This window comes from Chelon labrosus (genome assembly GCF_963514085.1).
Source record: "Chelon labrosus genome assembly, chromosome: 7".
NCBI lineage: Eukaryota > Metazoa > Chordata > Actinopteri > Mugiliformes > Mugilidae > Chelon > Chelon labrosus.
The window spans coordinates 24,920,400-24,941,918 of NC_140343.1; the positions used below are offsets into that span (position 1 = coordinate 24,920,400).

The 21,519-nt window shown below is 39.7% G+C and overlaps 1 protein-coding gene across 1 annotated transcript in view; it reads right to left on the reverse strand.

Annotated features, from left to right (window-relative positions):
* The window catches only part of mcf2l2 (MCF.2 cell line derived transforming sequence-like 2), a 77,108-nt gene extending 57,556 nt beyond the window's left edge, over positions 1-19,552 (reverse strand). The window contains exons 1-12 of the mRNA XM_084548296.1: positions 18,921-19,552; positions 13,902-13,985; positions 10,985-11,099; positions 10,128-10,218; positions 7,452-7,565; positions 5,137-5,253; positions 4,826-4,975; positions 4,392-4,516; positions 3,721-3,835; positions 3,174-3,293; positions 2,489-2,680; positions 96-287 (exon numbers count right to left, since the gene is read on the reverse strand). Of these exons, the coding sequence (XP_084404422.1) occupies positions 96-287; positions 2,489-2,680; positions 3,174-3,293; positions 3,721-3,835; positions 4,392-4,516; positions 4,826-4,975; positions 5,137-5,253; positions 7,452-7,565; positions 10,128-10,218; positions 10,985-11,099; positions 13,902-13,985; positions 18,921-19,062 (1,557 nt within the window). The 5' untranslated portion in view covers positions 19,063-19,552. The remainder of the gene's footprint in view (positions 1-95; positions 288-2,488; positions 2,681-3,173; positions 3,294-3,720; positions 3,836-4,391; positions 4,517-4,825; positions 4,976-5,136; positions 5,254-7,451; positions 7,566-10,127; positions 10,219-10,984; positions 11,100-13,901; positions 13,986-18,920) is intronic.
* Between the last annotated feature and the right edge of the window lie 1,967 nt (positions 19,553-21,519).

Consider the following 21,519-nt stretch of genomic DNA (forward strand, 5'->3'; position numbering starts at 1 on the left):
TGTATGAAGCTCAGTGTTTTTCTTTGTAGTCATCATTTTGACAAGAGAATATCCAGTCATCTTGGAAACTGATACAGTATTTGGGTGCAACTTACCTTGATATCTCCTGAGAGGACAACCTCATACTGGTTATGGAGGTTCCTCAGTTCAGTCAATTGGTTCTTTTCGGCCGACTCCAGGAAGTGTTCAATGTCTGTGAGTGCTGACTCTGCCCCTTCCTGTGACTGACACTTATCTACACTCTGGGAGGCCAATAGGTAGATGCCAGATTCACACCACTGGTTAACCTGTAGAAGGAATTCAAACAGATTAACAAAGGGTGCGATTTCATTACCTATAACAGCCTTTCTAATGTTGTGTCTCAGTGTTGAGGCCTGGAGTTCAGATGCCAGCCTCTATGACATCACATAGCTCTGGAACTTTGGAAGCCAATAGACGGAAGTCCCAGCTCTAGACTCTATTGTGTTATTATGGTAGTTTCAACAATTCTATCAGTTATGATAAGACTGTGCTCACCAGATGTATCTACTGAGATACATATCAAGCAAGTACCTCAGGTTGTCAATGGGCCATTCCAGTGGGTCGTATAGGGAAGATTAAAATATCTGATGTTGGCTCTTGCTGTTCCCAGTCACATAGTTTGTTGTGGAGCTCACAACCTAAAACATCAGGCTGAACTATGTCTCACATTTGTGTCTTTGTAATGAAGTCTTTTCTTACACAACCTGATCTGGTAGCCTGAGACACGACTCAAATGGAAGCTCATGTTGTTATGCGCCAAGAAAGGCATCCAGCCTGGAGGGGCCAATCCATTTTCCAATTTATTTTTTGGCATGTTAACGCAATTATTCTAGAGATGGCAATCGCTGGCTTTCTTTGGGGTTTTTATAATGACTGTTACCACAAAACACCACTGTGACTTCCACAGAGCTTTTGCAACTGTGTCCTTGTAGGGTTTATAAGTTTAGTCCTGTGTTATGGAGGCAGAACAGTGACTTCAAATTTTGGTATTGAAAACACAGTTTTGCAGAGAAAACAAAACTTGAAATTAAAAAGTTAAAATTAGCACTCAAGCACTTACCCAGAAAAGGCAAAAAATAACAGCTATTCTCAGTTTCAACTTTCTTTCACCATTTAGGAATGGAGAGAATGCGTCAAGTGGAAGAAATTAATGAACTGTGAAGTTCTGAGTTCTGAGTTCTGGTGGGTTTCCAAAACAACGAGTAAGTCCATTTTATTCATATTTTTCAAGTACAACTTAACTGGGAACTGATGAACTGGCTGAACAACAGTATGCAGGTTTGGCAGGAGTCCACCGAAATGAGAGCTAACCATAACTAGTTTATGTTAGCTGGCATGCCAAAGGTTATTGGTAACTTAATCTTCCATCTGTTAATATCTTAGTACAGCAGAATCAGTGCAGTCATTTAGATGAAGGGGCCTCTGACAAATACAATTATTAAGATGGGAAAAAAATAAAATAACTTGTCTGAGATTAATGTGATTAGAGCAGGATGCAGTTTTAAATGAGGAAACACATGTTGCCATTGTTTTTTTCCTACTTTCCTGCAGATCCAATGCCAATATTTTCTTTATCCATTCGTTGCTGCAGATGTTGTGCCATGATAATGAATTTAAGTTTTCCCATTTTTTGGAAGCATGGGCTTTTTTTTTTTTGTTTGTTTTTTTGTTATTTTGCCATGGGTTTTTATTTCTGTACTTTCATTCAGTTTGGGTTTTAATGGATATTCTTCCCCTTTTACTTTCAAAAGGTTCTTGCCCCTTTGTCTTTGTTGGTTTGACTTCATTTGTGTTTGATAGTTAGCTCCATGCTTTGGCACTTGTCTCGTAACCCCTCATCCCTTGTGCGTGTGTGTATATTTATCCCTCGTTCTCCACTAGTCTTTTGTCAGTTTAACGGCAGTTATCCATGAGTTTGTTTGCTGTCCTCTTCATTGATTTGTCCATTCTGATTTCCAGATGTCCTCTCCGGGTGTTTCCTCACTGCATTTCCTGTCTCCTAATTACACATGCTGTGGTTTTGGTATACATTACTTGGATTACCTGCTCAATATTTCACCACCTTTTAACGTTATAGTAAGTTTTTACTGAAGTTCCCTTTTTGTTTTCCTCATCCCGCCTCATTCTTCCTGTGTCCTCCATTTGGATGCCCTCAACATGTGTCAATGTGACATGTAACAATTTGTGCTTTCCAAACTCATATTTCAGATCAGATTCAGAGTTGAACATACATGGATCTGAGGCGTTTCCAGCAAGAGGATGATGCGATGCTCACAAGCAAAGGACAGAAAGAATGCCAATCAGAAGAAAGAGGGCTTTTAGGGAGGGACTATAGATATCAATAAAGAGATGAGCATAGTATGTCCCCTTTAAAGTCACTGTTTTCTGACTCCATAACGTTTCAGTAATGTGACAGAAAAAAAGCAAAATCACAGTTGACAAAAAAGAAGTCGTATCATAACTTCACCTTATCAATGCCCATGTGTATCTGCAGGGATTTCGACAAGACGTCCCTCTTTTTCTTGGCCTCATTGCTGAAGTCATCACAGACCCGCCGGAGCTCCACGCATTTGGGTCGAATAGAGTCCACGGCGTAATGGTTGCTCTGGATCAGCTGGTCGCCATGCTGCGCGTGGAGCTGAGCCTTTTCTAGTGACGGCTGGCGGCAGAAGAGTTCAGAATCAATTGACATTTGGAAGTTGTTCCCACAATCATATTTAAACTTTTCTGTAACTTGCATATCTTCAGAAAATACAGTTTTATAAGTACTATCCCACGTAAGGAAGGAATTGACGGATTGTGTTGCAGAGGGACGTATAAGTATTTTATACATGTTTTGACCTGTTTTGGAGACAGGATACAGTATTTCAAAGCTGAAGATGGACAAAGAATTGACTACCAAAGGTATTTATGTTTTTCATAGCAATTCCTTGGCAATGGAAGATGCTGTTGATGTTTAACTGTAATTAAATTATTGATTTGGGATACATTTGTTCACTCATCTTCTCTGGACATTATAGAAGTTTTTAACTTCATGGTTAAGACATCATTTGCTATTCTTTAACCCTCACTAAGCAGCCACAAACTGGTCTGTTTTATTAGCTCAATATGGAGATGAAATGAAATGGCATTTCGTGTGTGTGTTCACTGACCTGAGCCTTCTCCTCCAGTGTTTTCAGTTCCTTCAGCAGGTGTTCAACTCTCGCCACACAGTCCCCGGTATCCGATAAGCTGTTTAGCGTGTCAGTCAAACTATCAAGAGACACTTTGACCTGGAGAAATCATAGAGTGGGCAAAGACAGAGAAAAGATAAGTTACTCAGAACATACAAATTGATTGGTTTAGGTTAAATATTGTATTTCTTGTTTTAAACTGAGACACATTATAACATTGTAATAATGAGGATGCATTAACGGCTCTGACATAAGTTTGCAATAAGAAACTTTTCTTAAAAAAAATCTAATGATTATGTTTAAATGTATTAACAAGCCATAAAACATGTAAAGCAGACCTTATCTTTTACACAACTTTTTTTACACAAAACTGACTCAGCTGGTTGTGTGTTGTTTTTTTTTTTTGTTTGTGATGTTTTTCTAAGTATGACTTTCCAGTTGATGTCTTTTGAAGCTGTATGAAAAGAAGACACATGAACCAAAGGTTGCAGGCCAGAGGAAGCCAGTCAGGCAGGTCTACACATACCTCTCTGAAGTCCTGCTCAAAGTGGCGGAGCTGGAGGCACTGCTCCAGTTTCAGATGGTGTTTACACCAGAACTGTTCAAAGGCATTCTCTGTCTCGTCCAGCTGGGCTAGGAGCCTGAAACACACACAAGAACCTCAATACATACATAAAGAGAGTGACTATATGACTGTTCTTGATATGCACTGAGAAACATACACCAATCAGCCACAACATTATAACCACTAACAGCTTAAATAAATGGCCATCTTGAGACAATAAAATGTTCTGCTGAGAAACTTTTGGACCTGACATTCGTGTGGATGTTACTTAGGCATGTACCACCCACCTAGACCAGACCAGGCACCCCCACCCCATAGCAATGACAGTCCTTGGTGGCAGCAGCCTCATGAAAAACAGCACAAGGTGTTGACCTGGCCTCCAAATTCACTAGATCCCAAACTGATCAAGTATTTGTGGGATGCACTGGAACAAGTCTGATCCACAGAGGCCCCTCATCTCAACCCATAGGACCCAAAGGCCCAAATTAACAACACCCTCAGAAGACCCATGTCCATTCTTTGATGAGTCACAACAGTTTTGGAGGCACAAGGGAGACCTACACAATATTAGGAAGGTGGTCATAATGCTGTGCCTGATCGGTGTAACATAATAGAAATTTTGCATCAATCACCTTTCCACAGTGGTTTGGTTCTCCATCTCATCTGGGTTAAGTTCATGATCTTCTGACTTGGCTGCCTGCTCCTTGATACAACCAAACAAAGTGGTGCCCTGCCTCAGAGCTAGTTTCAGTTCATCCTGTTTAAGAGAAGAGAGAAGAACAGTAAGTGTAACGTCCTGTTTCCATAGGTTATTGGAATACGATTTCTTATCTAGATAATGACATCTAAACTTTGCATTTGCATTTGATATATTTAAGTAAGTTAGGCTGGGTGAGCAGAACCTGTGCACAAGGAAGTTGTTGTAGGATATTCTTAAATTCCACGCTCAATATGAAGCACACGTTTCTGGATGTTTCTTTTTTTTAAAAAACGAAACAACGGTATTTCAATGCTTCTTGAATTTTTTTTTTCTTCAATTCTTGGTATGGCAGAGTTTTCCCATTACCTTGAGATTATTGTGTTTGTCTGTGTGTGCTGTTAGAAGGTCTTTGGTGCACTGAACGTCATTGGGAAGCTCCGTCTCTGCCAGGTCCGTTCCAAACTTCTGTAACATCTGGGCTGTGGTTTTAACTGTCACGGCAAAGTTTTCTATGGCCTTGGGGGGGAAAAAAAAAATATCCACATGTCACTCTGAAGCATCATGGAATATAACTAACCATACAGCTATTACAGTCAAATCTGTCAGATCTTCACATCTGATCTCCAACATTCAGGCCATTATGGAGATACATTATATTTTATCCAGAATGTACTCACAGTTCTGTGGTGTATCCACTGACTGTGACAGTACTCCAAGCTCCCTCCTAACTCCCGCGTCAGTTGGCCTTTATCTACGTAGCCATGTAGGTCAGACAGGGAGTTCAGCATTACAATCTGCAAACATAGAGCATTTGGTCACAACAAACATCGTTTAAGATTTAGTGTTGTTTCTTTCACTGAATTCACTCATCAGGGTCTGTTTAATTGATCTTTACAGCAGCCGTTTAAGTTCTTCTGTGGCTCAAGAATGAGCACACGGCAGCCTGAAGAAAGACAGATGGCTCTTTATCGGACAGGGAGGGTCTGTTTAGGTTGTTTTGGTTTTTCTATCCTTCTTTTTCCTTTCTCTGTCTCCCTGCAGTGATTGGCTCCAGTGGCAGCTGATGATGCCTTATTCGGTAGTGCCCAGCATCCTCTTAGTGTTTCGACTCATTTAGCTTCTTGTGTTTTTACCGACTGGTTTTTGTGCTCTGGTGGTTTTTCGCCCCACTGCACACCATTTGTTCTTCAGCGGCTGTATTTCCTCCTGCTTCCTTTTTTTCTGTCATTCTTTTTTCATTATTTGAACCATCTATTGCATTGTGTTGCTATATGTTTTTATTATCTTTTCTATGGAGGTGTGTATGTATGTGTGTGTGTGTGTGTGTATATATATAAATATATATATATATATATATATATATATATATATATATATATATATATTATGGCATGCCAGAATATGTATATATATATATATATATATGGAAAATTATTTGTCGCCATATGACAATAATGCAAGTATGGAGGTGATCTGTGTGCATTTCACATAATGGACTATAATTCATTTATAGCACTAGGCCACTCTGAGACAATGAATGATGAGTATTTATTACATTTAACAGGGAAATATTTTAATTGTATTTATATCTTGTCATTTCAGACAAGTTGTTTTTTTAAAGCACTTTCCATGTTGCATTGTTACCATCAAAACCTTTACATCATAATTAAGTAATACAGTAGAACACTAAAGGCGCTTCGTGCAACTTTTACTGTTGAATAAATTAAATGTAAACTCATACTTTTGCAAATCAACCATTACGACAGCTTGGCTGAAGCCGATATAACACACTTAAAATGTTCTACCAGCTGTTGAAGGAACTGAGACTTTTATCCAACTAACATCTGTTGAATTTATAAAAACACAGCCGCACACAGGTGAAAAGCTTCATGTTGCATTTGGAAAACTTGGGACACATTCTGTTTTCCCATTAGAAACAGAGCCTAACCTGTGTCAAAGCCTTGTTTCATCACATTTCCGTGATTCACAACTGAAGCCTAATGTCACAAATAAAACACCCAGCCTCACAACAATCTTGTTGAGCTTGTGCGCCTTTGGCATTTGTTGGCATTCATTCATTGTGATAATCTGCGCTCTAACTCTCCTTGTGTTTCACAACTGCTACTCCCACCTGCTCTGCTTCCAAATTGGTTCTGTCACTTGCTAATTTGCATCCACTTTCTCACTGAAAGTTGCTCCCAACATTTCTGCAACCAGTTCACCACTAACCAGATTGTATTTGTTCTTTCAGCTGGCATTGTGGCGTCCCTTACATTTGGTTCTCTGTTTTTTGTTTTGACCCTGCCTGAAACAGTTTTTTGTCTACTCGCTGCTCCCTCTGCTTTATCTGCCTGCTCTTATAATTATTACTTATTTTATTATTATTATTATTATTAAAGTAATCATGTGAAAAACTAAATAAATCCCATGTATGGATTTTTTAATCGATTATATTTGAACAAGCAACTTGAATCTCTTTAAAACAGTACCTGTAGATGAAGGTTCTATGCTACAACATGTAACATTTTAATTGTACAAATGAATTAAAGTCATAAGACTCGCATTGAAAACATAAGCACCGCCCACCTTCATATCAAGATTTTCCAGGTTAAGTTAAGATATTATTTGGAATTGCTGTCCGAGCCATGGACATAACTAGGAATTGTGCAAAACATTAAAGTGTGTCCAGCGCTCCAAAAATTGAGTTTAAACTGGAAATGCTGAAGTCAGTGCCTCGATTTGAATCCAGTTAAAAGAAATTGAAACTGGTTTATCTTGTGAGGCATCTCAAAATCAAGAATTAGTATCATAGTTTGAAAACCAGCAAAACCAGCAGGTTTTTCAAATATATGCACCCAAAGAATATCAGATGTTTTCTAGTCCAAGCAATGTGTCAAAAAAGCCCATCATTTCCAGCCATGCACTTATTTTGTCCCATGACTTTACAATATACTGCATATTTTGTGTTGTGCTTTTGCATGCTTACCGGTACCTTCATTTTAAAGTCATCCTTGTGCAGTTTGATCCCGAGGTCTGCTATCGCCCTCTGGAAAAACCTGGAGGGCCTCAGGACCAGCACCAGTTGAAGATTTCCAGGAAATGCCCCCTGGATAGTTAAAGCGTGATCATTTAGGCCTTCAGTAATTTCCTTTAGCCAGATTACACATGCATATTTCTGGTATCAAACCATTAATTTGTCAACATTAGTACCACAGCTTATTACAGAAGAAATGGCCCTGTCAATACGGTGGAGTGCACTCATTTAATCCCACTGGCAACAATAGTTGCCGCACTTTTTTTAACTTCTGGAATCTCTTGAAGTGTTGGTTCGACCAGGGCCGGTTTTTGCTATGGGCAATGTGGGCGACCGCCCAGGGCGCAATCCATGTGAGGGCGCACGAGCGCCTTAAAAAACAAAACAAAACAAAAAAAAAAAACCTGGAAACAAAACTCGCCATTTTTCTAGACTACCGCTCATTTCCATGCAAGTTAGTGTAGTGGTCGCTGGGGCGCCCTCACGTCAACTTGCTGCTGACAGTCATACAGGTGTGTGTGTGTCAGAAGAGGCAAGGGGGAGGGGGGCGGGGGATCAACTTCCGACTGCCGAGGTTGGCGAGGAGGGGAGCGAGGGATAGACTGATCCCAGGCCACACAACACAAACTGCTTCCAAATAAATTGTATTTCATTCCTAAAATTAACATAAACCCATACCTACATGTAATGAATTGGGTCATGTGAAAAATGACAAAAAAAAAAATTAATAAAAAAAAAATCTGTGCAGTCATCTACGTGACTCACGTAACTCCGGTTGATTGACGAGCGAACGGACGGTGTTGGCAAAAAGTAATGCAAAAGTTAATGATGTCTTCATCTTCATCTTCATCATGGATCAAAGTAAAAGACCAAAGAAGCATCAGTTGCCCAGTTCAGAAAAACAAGAAAAGAAGAAGAGGACAAACGGGCAAAACATAAAGGTAGCCTATACAGATTTCTATGAGTGACGGGAGTGACAGTAGGCGATAGGCTATATTAGCCTCTTGCTAATATGTTGCTATTAGCCACAGAAGACGACTGTATTTGGTTTTTAGTTTTGCTGAACTGGCAACTATTAGAATTGAGGCAATTGCACTTCACACATGTTGTTAATGTTAATGCCAGTTGTAAACAGGGTGAAAAACCCAGGTTGAAAAATCTGCTACAGTCTGAGCACTGAATTCAGATTATGTTAATTATCTGCTGTTTCTCTATGTACAAAACTGGTGTGTTATCATAACTGTTCAGATGGTATTAGGATGATGCAAATCAAAACTCGTATGTAAAATACGAAATAGTTGTATTAGTGCAGGAACCTTTTTTATGTAGTTTTTTATTTATTTATTTATTTAGCTTTCTTCAGGGATTTTTCAAGCATGGTTATTAGATCCTGTGATGAAGGATTTGTGCAATTTTGTGCATTTATTTAGCTTGTTGTTTCTTTGTACTTGTTATCTTTTTGTATTTAAGATTATATATAATAAAATAATACAAATAATATAATATATTGTTGTGTTGGTGGCGTTTTTTTTTTTTTTTTTGGGAGGGGGGGGGGCGCCAAGGGATGGTTCGTAAATCTAGCCAGGACCGCCTCTGGGTTCGACTTTGGGTAGCTAATTTAAGTTTTAAAATGTCTCCTATAAAATATATCCATATCATGTAACTAGTGTGAATGGTCACATGACCAGGCCTCTTTACTTCCTGCGCTGCGATGTCTCCCTCAGACTTTTACAAGAGGAAGTACGTATAATGCCTTAATGTACAGATATATCTAAAATATTTTCAAAATGCATCTTTTAAAGTGCTACTGATATATAACGAGAACTATGTGTCTTCATGCATTGTTTGATCATAAAAAGAGTAAATAAAAGCAGCTTGCATAAAACATAGTCATAGTGTCATGGTGAGTTTTATGCTTGGCTAGGATTTAGGTGTTTATTATTCTGTATTTCTTGTTTTTTTTCTACACAGCTTAAACCTGTCAGAGTTTTTGGATCTCCTAGACCTTAAGGACCCCCAAAGTGATGTATGCTACATCACAGTCATTCCTACAGTTGAAAAAGACGCAATTGAAAGTGACTGTGATAGTGACTGCTCAGATAGAGAGTACCAAGGCGAAACAGGCCATTTGTCTGCTAGATTGCTGAATATTTCAGTCTTTTACAACTTTTTCTTTTTTTTATCACACATTCAGTTTCAGCCTTTCAAAACATTTCTTTGCAATTTCAAATTATAGAATGATACATAGAGGATCTGTGAGAGTGAGGATCATTACTAAGGTAATAATCTCCTTATAAGTAATATATGCAACCTGATTTGAGGCCACCAGTGCATATAGGCCAATAAGCATCTGAGATCCCCTTAGGAAAGTATAATTTTAGCCAGAAAAGTGCATGTAATCCACTGTATGTGTATGACGTGCAAATAATTCACAAATGTTAACAACTTGTATGCCACTCCTGAGACAATTATTTTTAGGTGCAAAGGCAAGACAGCTGTGGGTGCAGCATAGACAAAATCCATTTAACTAATATAGAGCAAATAGCTTTTAAAAGACAGTTCAGAAAGAGAAAGGTCTTGAAAGATACTTGCTTTTAAGAGTCACTTGAATACTAGGAGCCTTAGAGAACTTACAGCGATCCTGGATAAAGAGGCCTTCACTGAGCTCCATTTATCCTTCCGCCGGTCAATGATGATAATGAAGCCGATACTGGCAGCGTCCAGGCTGGAGAAAGGAGGTAGAGAAGACATGTAACTGGCCTGATGCCCTGTAACATGGGAGCCTGTCTGAGCTACGCTCATCCAATTTCCAAAGGCAGTTTTTTACTGTACCTGAACATGCAGAGCTCAAACACATCTGGCACATTTTTTATAAATGCACACACGTATTCACCACGATGTGCTAATTACCAAGAATGGAGGATGTGGAGTGCTGCTCATTTTCTGTCACCAGGGACAGGGTTTATGTCATTATAGGCAGGATGAAGTCATCACTTACTTATTTTGGCAGTACTGAGAACTCAAATGTGTGGCCTATTCTATTGAGTAGTGGGATAAAGTTTTCCAGAGGCCGTGATGAGCTGACTTGACTTGTTTTCCATTGATACAACGTCTACAGTCATAATACGGATGTAGTCTGAGAACTGTAGCTTGTTTGTTTTAAAAAGGGCAAAGTCTTTAACCAGAATATGTCCGGGAATGTGGTCACCATGCTGCTTTTATTGCTACTGATGTGCGTCTGAATTACTCAGCAGTTTATGAGTGGATGAAAACATCTCAGTTTATTGAGGATGTTTACACCCTGTGTCCTCCAGCCCTTACTGCATGATGTCAATCATTAACAGTATCCATGTATGAATTCAGTTCAACTTAAAATGAAATAAAATGAATAATAAATTTTTTTATTTTATTTTTTTACGATGATGAACAATCATTTCTGTCTGCTTATGTGAGGACAGACCAAAGAAAAGGTTTGAAATGTGTATACATACCTGGGGATGCTGGTCAGATATGTAACTACATTCAGGAAGTCTTCCTCTGGCACTTCACTGAAGCCTGAGCACTCTGGGAAAGTGATGATGGGGGCACCATCTTTCCCTCGCCCTCCTGCGGCACGAATACAGCACACATAACATTAAATGGCTACTTTGGTTTACTATTATTATTTCTTTTCAGTAGTAGATGTGTACTTTTTCCTTTCCACCATAGTTCCAACCAGAGGCACAGCTGGTTGTTACAGACCCTAGTGATGTTCAGGTGTGCATGGTCTGTCTTGTCTTTCTTTTTTTTTCTTCTTCTTCTTCTTTTTTTGATATTAATGTCACTCAGGCCACCCCAGGGAAACAAAACACTGAGAAAACATTCACATGTAGGCTTCTGCAAAACAGTCACCAGATGGTGTCCTTGAGCTACAAATCCCTTGCAACCCTTGCCAATTCACTTCAGAGAAAATGCTCGCTTGATGTGCTTCAGGGGGAGTGAAAAGTGTGAGTCATGTGGTCTCATAGTGTTGGAAAGGCCTGGTTGTCAAGACAAGACAAGATCAAATATATAAATCAGACTTATTAGACTATGTACTGTGTATTTGCCACAGCAGAAGATGGAGAAGTTCTCATTTGAGGAAGGTGACAATTCTAACCACTGCTCCACTCTTTACTCTAATAGTATTACTAATAGCAAATGTTCTACAAAGAGATGTGAATTATCTCTTGCATTCAATTGGTCCTTGAAAATGTTTAAAAAATAAAAATAAAAAATGATGCTAACCGAAACTGAACTGAAGAATTAGTGAAGAATTAGGAAATATACGAAATATGTTCTTTTGTACATATGAAAATCTTATACATTTTTTAAATGTATTTTATTATCTTAATCCCTTAACTATCTTACACCTATGTTTCTTTTTACTCGTGGTTCTGTTATGCCACACATTAGGAGATTAGCAAAGATATGCTAGTATGGTGCCTCCAAGTGGCCAGGAAAATGAATGCAGGTTTGAGGAAACCCCACTATTCTCTGTGGCCTCTCTGGTGTTTCATGACACACTCATTCAGTAATGTGTATGTAAAAATAAAGAGCCTCACCTGCAGAGTTCAAAAAAAGAAACGCACAAAGAATGGTTCCAGTTTATATGAGAAAACTGCAGACACTCCTACTGCGAAGGCACACACTCTCACGATAGACACGCACATGTGGTGGAGCCCATAAACCCGGCTTGTGTTAAACCTGTGTAATTCTGGAGGCATGTAATGCTGAGAGAGGAGCTTTAGGAAACAGTTATTTTGGCTGTTGTGAGAGGACCGAGAGAAGGAATGAGAGGCATCCCTGGAGAACCACACAGACTGCTGTGTTACCACAAAATGCAGGTCTGGAAAGTCTGAGGGCACCCGGTATGAATGCTAGGGTGGCAGAAGCAATGTTCCTTTCTAAACTTTTCAAAAATAAAATGTGACTTTTTCCAGCAGCTGGATTCCAGTAAACAAGCATAGGCCAGCGTTCCTTATGACTAGAGAAGCTAATGGCCATGCAGCATCAGCAGACTTTCACATGGGAGAGATAGCAGTTTTGATGTTTGCTGCAGACAGATGCTATACACAGTTCTTTTGGGGAAACTGCCGTTCATCAGGATAACCATACTGTGCTGACATTAATTATGCATTCAACAAATGTTTTCTGCTGCAATTTGATGCATGTTGTATTAGATTTATTTTTGGCTGACAATTATGAATAAGTATGCACCTGAAATCACTTTTATTTTTATAATAGTGACATAAAAAAGCTCTAAAAATTCTTTGTAATTATCAGTTTTGTTAATCTCTGCCTATAACACTGAGTATCCTTAATAAATTTGATCTTCTATATTCTCTGTTCACAAATTTATAACAGAAACCTTCCAATCTTCAGTGTCTTATTGGAACAGGCGTTGGTTATTGGTTCTAATATATTTTAATGACAATATTAACTAAGTCTTGGACCGGTTGGCATGCCCTGAACAGAGTCTGCGTGTATTCCTGAAGGCTGAATACACCTAAGGTAGAGCAGCCTGAATAGCCTGGAAGGCAAAACTGAGGATAAAGGATTAAAAATAAATTTGCGAATAATTATCTGCTCCTCTTGAAGTCCCTTACTTTAAACAAAGATAACCGAAGAGTGCTCAGGAAATCATAGCAACATTTTTATCAATCTAGACCTTCTCAGATCGTTACCAGGGTGGCAGGACATTAAGAAATACAAGTTTTTATGAGGCAATAAGACTTAAGTATAAAAGGTTTTAAAATCCCGCATTCAGGAACACCTGGGCTGGTGAACAATTGTGTCTTTGGAACTGAAGTCCACTAAGTATCTTAACAAACACCATAACTGATCCAGCAGTCAGCGGAAGGACGTTCTGTGTTTTTCTCATATTACTCATTTTCTTGTGAATTCAGCCCGTGAAGAACAGGAAGTCATAAGAGAAGCAGCTGTGTCACACATAAAGTTCTCTCTTCTGGGATTTGTAATTGTGGCAGCAAAAACAAGAACAACAAGCATGGCAGCTTAGCATTGGGAATTTCCTGCCATGTCAGAAACACTAAAACTGAAACTTAGAAATTCCAGCAAGGAAGGAGAAAGGAGAAGTGGCAGTCACACTGTCACATTGAGTGAAACTGAGTTGGGAATAAGATTAAAAACTAAGTTCATCAGTATCAAAATCAGTCATAAAACAATAGTCAGGCTCCCAAATTCATCATTTCTTCTGTGAGAAAGAAATCTAATCACCCTTTTGACTGAGAACCTTTACAGACTAATTCCTACCATGATAAGGATTCATTATTAATGATATCCAGTTCCATACCCGGGATGGCAACCTCCAGTTAAAAAAAAAAAACAATCCAGGTGTAGACAGGAAAGCATTGTCTTGTTACGTACCTGAAAGCAAGGCAAACTGGCGATGAAGCTGCTCTATTATGTCTACAGCCAGCAGGGGCCTGATGTCCTGCTGCATGATCTCATCTGTGAAGAGAGACACATGATCAGATATACAGGTACACACAGTGAGGGATACCCCGCAGCCTGCTGGAGCATCACATTTACAAACAAACACTGTAATATGTCAGACACATTCACTATAGCTTACAGAATATAGCTTACTGAATACAGAATAAGAGACAGAGAATGAGGTAAGTCAGACACTTGAGAGAAGGGACATGTGTAAGACCTCAGATGCCGATATTTATCTTGACATGTTGGAGTTGATCAATGCATTTTTAAAAGGATGGGATCTGATGTTTTTGATGTGATAAGAGCCAATAGAAATGCCCCACAACCACAGCAATGATGCCAACGAATAGAACACAACAGAACTGAACATAAACACATGAGCTTGTCTATACTGTGCACTGCAGATATGTATAGCCTATATAAATCAGCACCGTCAATAGCGTTTAACAGTACTTGTAAGACGGAATAATGTAGATGGGATAAAAAAAAAATAAAGCAAGTTTTCTCCAAAGCCTTTTCCTGTGTATAGCAGCTAAAGTTCTAATAACTTTAGACAATGAAATTCCTCTTACTCTCTGTTACCACAGGACGTTTGGTGAAGTTGATAATTGACTGCCGCTGAGAGGATTTGGACTGTTTCTCTGCTAGCATTAGCGGATTCCTTTTCAGGTGAGTGTGCATTGTATTTCAGGATTGACAAATTACATTTTCTGCATATCACAGTACGGGCTTCACCTTAAGCTAAGTGTTTCCACACACTTGATGGACCACTGCTAGTTTGCTGCAATGACCCAATTGGCTCCTCACCTATCTTCTCTGAGGCGTGTTGTTATTGTTACGTGATCAGTGACTAGTGGACTTCCTGCTTAAACCGTCATGGCACAGCAGTAAAGTCGACTAGTCGGTACACTGGTGCACTGTACAACTTGTGCTCTGCAATGACAATAAAGACTATTATTCTTATTCTTACCTTTAGTTTTATTTATTTTTCTCGTGCATTGCAAAGCTGTTCAATTGCCAAGCACATCGGCCTACATCAGAAGTGTAATGTAATAAATATTGCATACTGCATAGTGCAAACGTGATCTAGAATGATGAGAAAAGCATTGCGAAACATGCAAAAAAAATAATAATACAAAAAAATCTAATCGGGACTCATATCGGCCAATACTCACGATTAAATGATCAATATCGGATTGGGGCATAACAAACTTGTTGTATTACTGATGTATTTCAAAGCTTCACAAGCATAACTGTTTGTTTCCCACTGAAACTAAATCAAAATGACAATTCAAGAATGGTCAGAGTGAATATCTGATGGGGTCATCCTTTGTCCTCTGGCTTAGCAAATGTATATATAGTAAATTAAAGACACATACTAAGAAGTAGAAGATTAAAACTAGAATATTTTCTTGTTTTTTCCATCTCCCTGCCACATGATTAATGATTTTTTTGCTCATCACATGCAGCCTATTCTCAAACTATCCATTTCTGACTGGAGTTCATGGATGATATAATTCGAAAAGTACAACAGAACGTTGCTAACCCGCGGCTTTAAATGTATGTGTGTCCATGAACTGACTCAGCCCTGCTCTGATTTAATGCATATAGCGGTTCTCCTGCAGCCTATAGCTCTAAGAGCAGTGTACACCGAACAAGCCTTTCTCTGTTACTGACAATAAAGACATGCACTTTATTGCTCTGAAATATGCCTGGGTAGGTTTTGCGCTAGCGGGGGAGGGGGAAGTGAGAATGAGAAGAAGAGCCCTAACGGCTGGTAGTGGCCTTTAATGAGGGCATTTTCAATGTACCTCTGTTCTTAGCATCTGAGTCTGCTGACATGCAGAGGGTATTCAAAATACGGCAGAACAGAACAGTCTATTCAGAAACGTTTGGTTTTGCTGATTCATTGACTGAAGACTCAACTCAAAATCTGCTTTTTGAGTATCTACTGTTCAGCATGAACTCTAAAGACTCTGTACATACACAATTTAAAGGGTCTAATTTATAGTATTTCAAAGAACAGGATGTAAAACTTGAGCCAAAACACATACTTCACCTTAGAAAGTGCAGTTTGGCCAAATTTAATAGTCTGGGATTGGCTTCTGCTAATTGTATCAAGATGTGTTTCCATTTGATGGTAGGTCATCAGTGCTAAATTATGCAATGAGTGGCAGATTGTGTTAGTCTGCTGCTGAATGCCAGTTTGCATTGTTTGTTCCTGTTCAAATATTGTATAGACTATTCATCAACAGCTCTATTCCTAGTCCATTTCTAATTAATTTATAATGTCTTGACAAAAGTCATTTGTTACTGCTCCAGCAATGAAACCAAGGCCAATAGCTAACCAGTGGTAAACTGTAAATGTAGAGACATACACCGATCAGGCATAACATTATGACCACCTTCCTAATATTGTGTAGGTCTCCCTTGTGCCTCCAAAACAGTTGTGACTCATCAGAGAAAGGACATGGGCCTTCTGAGGGTGTCCTGTGGTGTCTGGCAACAGAATGTTGTTAGTGGGGGGCTTTGGGTCCTATGGGTTGAGGGGAGGGGCCTCAGTGGATCATTCCACAAATACTTGATCAGTTTGGGATCGAGTGTATTTGGAGGTCAGGTCAACACCTTTTGCTGTTTTTCATGTTTTCTTCTTTACTTGTTCCTAAACTGTTTTTGTGTGTCATTGCTATGGGGTGGGGGTGCCTGGTCTGGTCTAGGTGGGTGGTACATGTCTAAGTAACATCCACACAAATGCCAGGTCCAAAAGTTTCCCAGCAGAACACTGAATTGTCACAAGATGGTCAATATTATTTATTTCTCCTACCAGTGGTCATAATGTTATGCCTGTGTATATATGTAGTGTTCCAGGCATTTAAACACTGAGGATATTCTGTATTGTTGGGACCTCAAAGTAGAAAGGAGTGGTGCAGATAGATGAGATCCATGGCCACTTCATGGCTTAACAGAAACGTGGGGTTTTTTAGAAACAGAGTACTGAGAAGACAGAGGCAGGAAGCATTCATTTCAGCAGGCTGTAAATTCACTAATGTCACCAGTAGGATTCCCAGTTTCGAAGACTAAGTTTAGACAGAAGTCAAAGGGGTACCATGTGAAGGTTTTCTGTAGAGGTTTTGGACTGCTACAGTTAGCTGCAAGCTGGTTCACTGTCATTTGTTTCTATGTTGGGCAGCTGCTCCTGCTCGGCCTAACCACAATTATGGTCCCACGAGGAAAGCTGGAAACTCTGAAGCTCTTCTTGCATTGCTAAGACAATCGTCAGCTAGACAACGGGAGCCCCTATACTTAGAACACAGTAAATGAACAAAATACTGCAAATTCTGTTCAGATTGACACTAGCAGTATGTGAACAAGATCCCAAATATTCCTAGGAATTACATATGGAAATCTGCTAAATCTTGGATACCTATCAGCTTTTATAGGCTTTTTGGATGGAAATACAGCAATCTACTACCAACATTTAGTGAAGATGCACAATCTACTATGTCCTTAATATGATGCGGCTGGCTGTAAAAGTAAAGTACTATAGTAGGCTATTGTTGTGAGGTGGACAATGAAAATATATGGTGATATATGGTGCGTGAGATTGTGTGATAAATCAAGCAACAGTAACTTCTCCATAGTCAAGCTTAGTGACATACACATCTGCTTGGTCAATAACTAACAAAGGTAAACTCTGAACTGCAAGTACACCCATCAAGACCCTCAACAGCATAACCAGCCCACTTCTTTAGACCTTTAACTCACTGAATAAACAGTTATCACAGTCACTGATTTAATGAACCAGATACAATACAGGCTTCAGTGTGGCCGACAGGTGGCCGCTAATTTCTGACATTGCTGTGGATTGTGGAACACTTACCGACACCCGTCTGCTCACACATACGCACAGTTACGATATACACACCTTTGTTGTCACGTTCATCCATCTGCTCTGAAAGGGATTAAACAGCATGCTCTCTCACACACCATCCCTGCTGCTGTAGACTCTATTCACAGCTAGACTGAGCTCAACATTCGAGAAATAATGGAACCGGTGTTAAACCATGCAGACCTGACATCAAACATGAAACTATTTTGTGTTCTCCTTTTTAATACGACCTATAAGTGGACTAAGTCGGCACTAGCTTTCTCCTTATAGCTGAGCATTATATGCCAGTCTATACTATTTTGCGCATACAATAAACATGGAATTATCGCATTACTTTAACCTAAATCTATAGCATGACAAAAATAAACATAAGCCAGAGTAATAAAGAACTTTCTTCAACCACAAGAGGAAGTGTCTTGCAACACATTGTTTACCCGCTACAGAGCCCTGATGTCAATGTCATGTCAGTCTTTGATTACATAATTACAGATTAAGCTCTTACCAAGATTTTCTTGAAGATTCAGTTCAATTTCATTTTTATTTTTATTTATACAGCATGAATAATAGTTCAAATCATCTCAAGACACCTGCCAGAACCCAGAGTCTGAAACCCACAGAGCAAGCACTAGGGCAAGATAAGACTTCCCTTTTTATTGGAAGAAACCTTGAGCAGAACCCCGCTCATATGGGGGGACCCATCGCCTTGAGGCCGCCCGGGTGGATAAAGGAAAAGGCCGGACTGGGTGGAGACGAAAAAGAAAGAGAAGAGAAAAAAGAGGAAAGAAGAGAAGATGCTTGGAACAACCTACACACTAAAGTACGAAGGACAACTTGTGCTGCTTTAAAGACAAAGAGTGGTAACACAATATAAGTGAGACTTAGAAAGTGACTGTGTCTGTGGTATGTCTCTGAACTCAAAAGGAGCTCCTCTTCTTTCTGTTTTGCTCCTCGAGTCTCTTTGATTGAATCTTGAGTTACCCCTTTTTTAAATTATATTTCTGTATGTTTTCAGAGCAACAAAACCCAAAATGTGCAAAAGACTTTTGCTCAGGTCTTACCTATAACATGTTTGACACTCTTCATCTTGCCACCTCCCCAGCTTGAGCAGAAAGAAATGTAAATCCACCCAGAAAAAGCAGCATTCCCATTAAATGGCACCAATCTCACAGTATCCAAAAACCAGCGAGGGCAAGATAACATCCAGTAGCAAAGCTTTGCCCCGTCAAAAGCATCTGCTTCTTCATGACAATCCCCGTCATCCACTCAGGCTGTTCTAGGCGAACAAATCGCAACCTCTCTTTCTGCTCTCTCATTTCACACAGGCAGACACGCACACACACACAGACGGAGCAGACACGGAACTGTTTGTGTCTTGTGGTAGTTACATGCGTCTGTGGTCAGTTTTTCCAGCTCCAGCTGTAGTAAAAGCTGCTCTGCTGTGAGCAGCGAACAGCCTATCAGAAGTCAGAAAAGGAGGACAGGGCGTGAGTATATGTCAAGAAAAAGAGACAGAAAGAATGGAGCAGAGCTGGAGTGTGTGTGCATGCATGGATCTATAGTCATGTGTGTTACATTTTTGCAGACTGCACATCATACGGTATCTGTGAGCTTTTGTGTCCGTGCTATGTGGTGGTTTTATGAGTTCTGAGTTATGTTGGACTGGTAAATATGAACAGCATGTGGACGTCAACTTTACAGACTGAAACCTCTGTGCTGGGATTCCAATATTGGACAAAATCCATGATACATTTAAAACATTCCTGTCTATGCTGTATGAGTACTCAGTTTTATAACAAATAACTTAAATATATTTACACAGCCATAGTTTCAGTTTTAATAGTATTTAAAAGACCACACTCTCTTGCCGGACACAAACTGAAGTACATGGACTGTAGATACTGTAGCTATATATATATACAATAGGCACATATAAAACTGCACGTGCACACAAACGGACACCCGCATTGACACACTCATTGTTTTCAACACAATGCCTATCGAGCTGTTACATATTTATGTTCTGGGGTCTACTTCCTACAAGAGCATAAACACCACTGTATTCCCAGACACGCAATGTGCACGTTTCTTTACTTCCGCAATAAACAAAAGAGCATAGAAACTAGACCAGCAGTAGAACATCATACAATACAGTCTGATTGTTCTTCTTCCATTCCCTTCAACCATGCAGAACTACCAGAAACTACCAGAAACATCCAGAAATACCCGCCCTTCACAAAAAACAGCAACAAAAAATTATTAATGCCAAACCATCATTAATAATTACAGGATTCTGCACCATTTGTAATCAACGTGTAAGTGGTAGCCCGGAGCCTGGACCAACTTCTCCATCTACATTTTTTATGTGATGAAACAGATTGTTCTCCGGCAAAAATCACTCCTTGATGGCAGCAGCCATCCCCAGCACGACGCAGCCTGACACAGGCACACACACAAAAACGGTTTAGGAACATCTCAAAAAAACATGAAAAGCAGAACAAGGTGTTGACAAGCTGGATCCACAGAGACCCCTCCCCTCAACCCACAGGACCCAAAGGCCCCTGCTAACAATATTGTGTTGCCAGACACCACATGACACCCTCAGAAGGCCCATGTCAACTGTTTTGGAGGCACAAGGGAGACCTACACAATATTAGGAAGGTGGTTATAATGTTATGACTGATCAGTGTACTGTATACTATGAAAGGAAGAAAGAGTTCACCACAAGGTATAAACCATTCATAAACTCACATACTTGTGCGTCTGGTTGGTTTAAAATGAGAAGAAAATAAAGATCTAGATAGTCAAAAGACTGACAATAAAAGTACTTTCTATAATCGCTTTGCAGTTTTCAATTTGCGGATGCTGGATAGTCTAACACACAAATATAAAGAGACATATAGTGCGCAGAGCCCGTGCTATTTTTGGTCGTTCCTCAAGGTCTAGGGAACCTATTGGTTCTCAGGAAGAAAGCATCAGCGCAAGAAAACAATCAGAGGATGTCTAATGACAGGATCCACTGATAACAGCCCTCTCTCATTCACACAAACACACACACATGCACAAGCTTGTGTTTCTAAGTTTGGACATGACGCATTGCCTAGCCCCTTACCCTAACCATCAACCATCTCAACTAATTGCCCAAGCCTGTACCTGTAACATGTTGTCCTCCACAAGAGTTTGGCCCCCACAACTTTATAAAAACAAGAACACACACACACACTGCTGCAATGAATATCATTATCACCTTGTGAAATATATGCTGCTGACAAACAAGCACAGGCCTGACAATGTTTCGACAACAAAGGCTTGACTCACCACTCAACGCAGAAACAAATCATAGTCTTCTGTGGTGTAATGCATCAGCCTGTACTGTACATGTACATGTGCATGTGTTAATGAGTGCGTAGATGTCTTTTTTCTTGTCGCCATGAATATAACCATGCTTGGTTTTGATCTTGGCGTTGAAAGGAACTGACATAGAAGGCAGACAAACAAAGAGATTTTTTTTTCTTTAGTCAAGAGACATGTTAGTTAATGAGAAACAGACGCCAAAAACACCCGTGTCTCCAGAAAATCACAGGTTGCCACAGCTGATGCTAAAACGTCAGTGGTATAATTAGTTTAGCACCGTTCCGTGACATGACAGCGTGCCAAGGC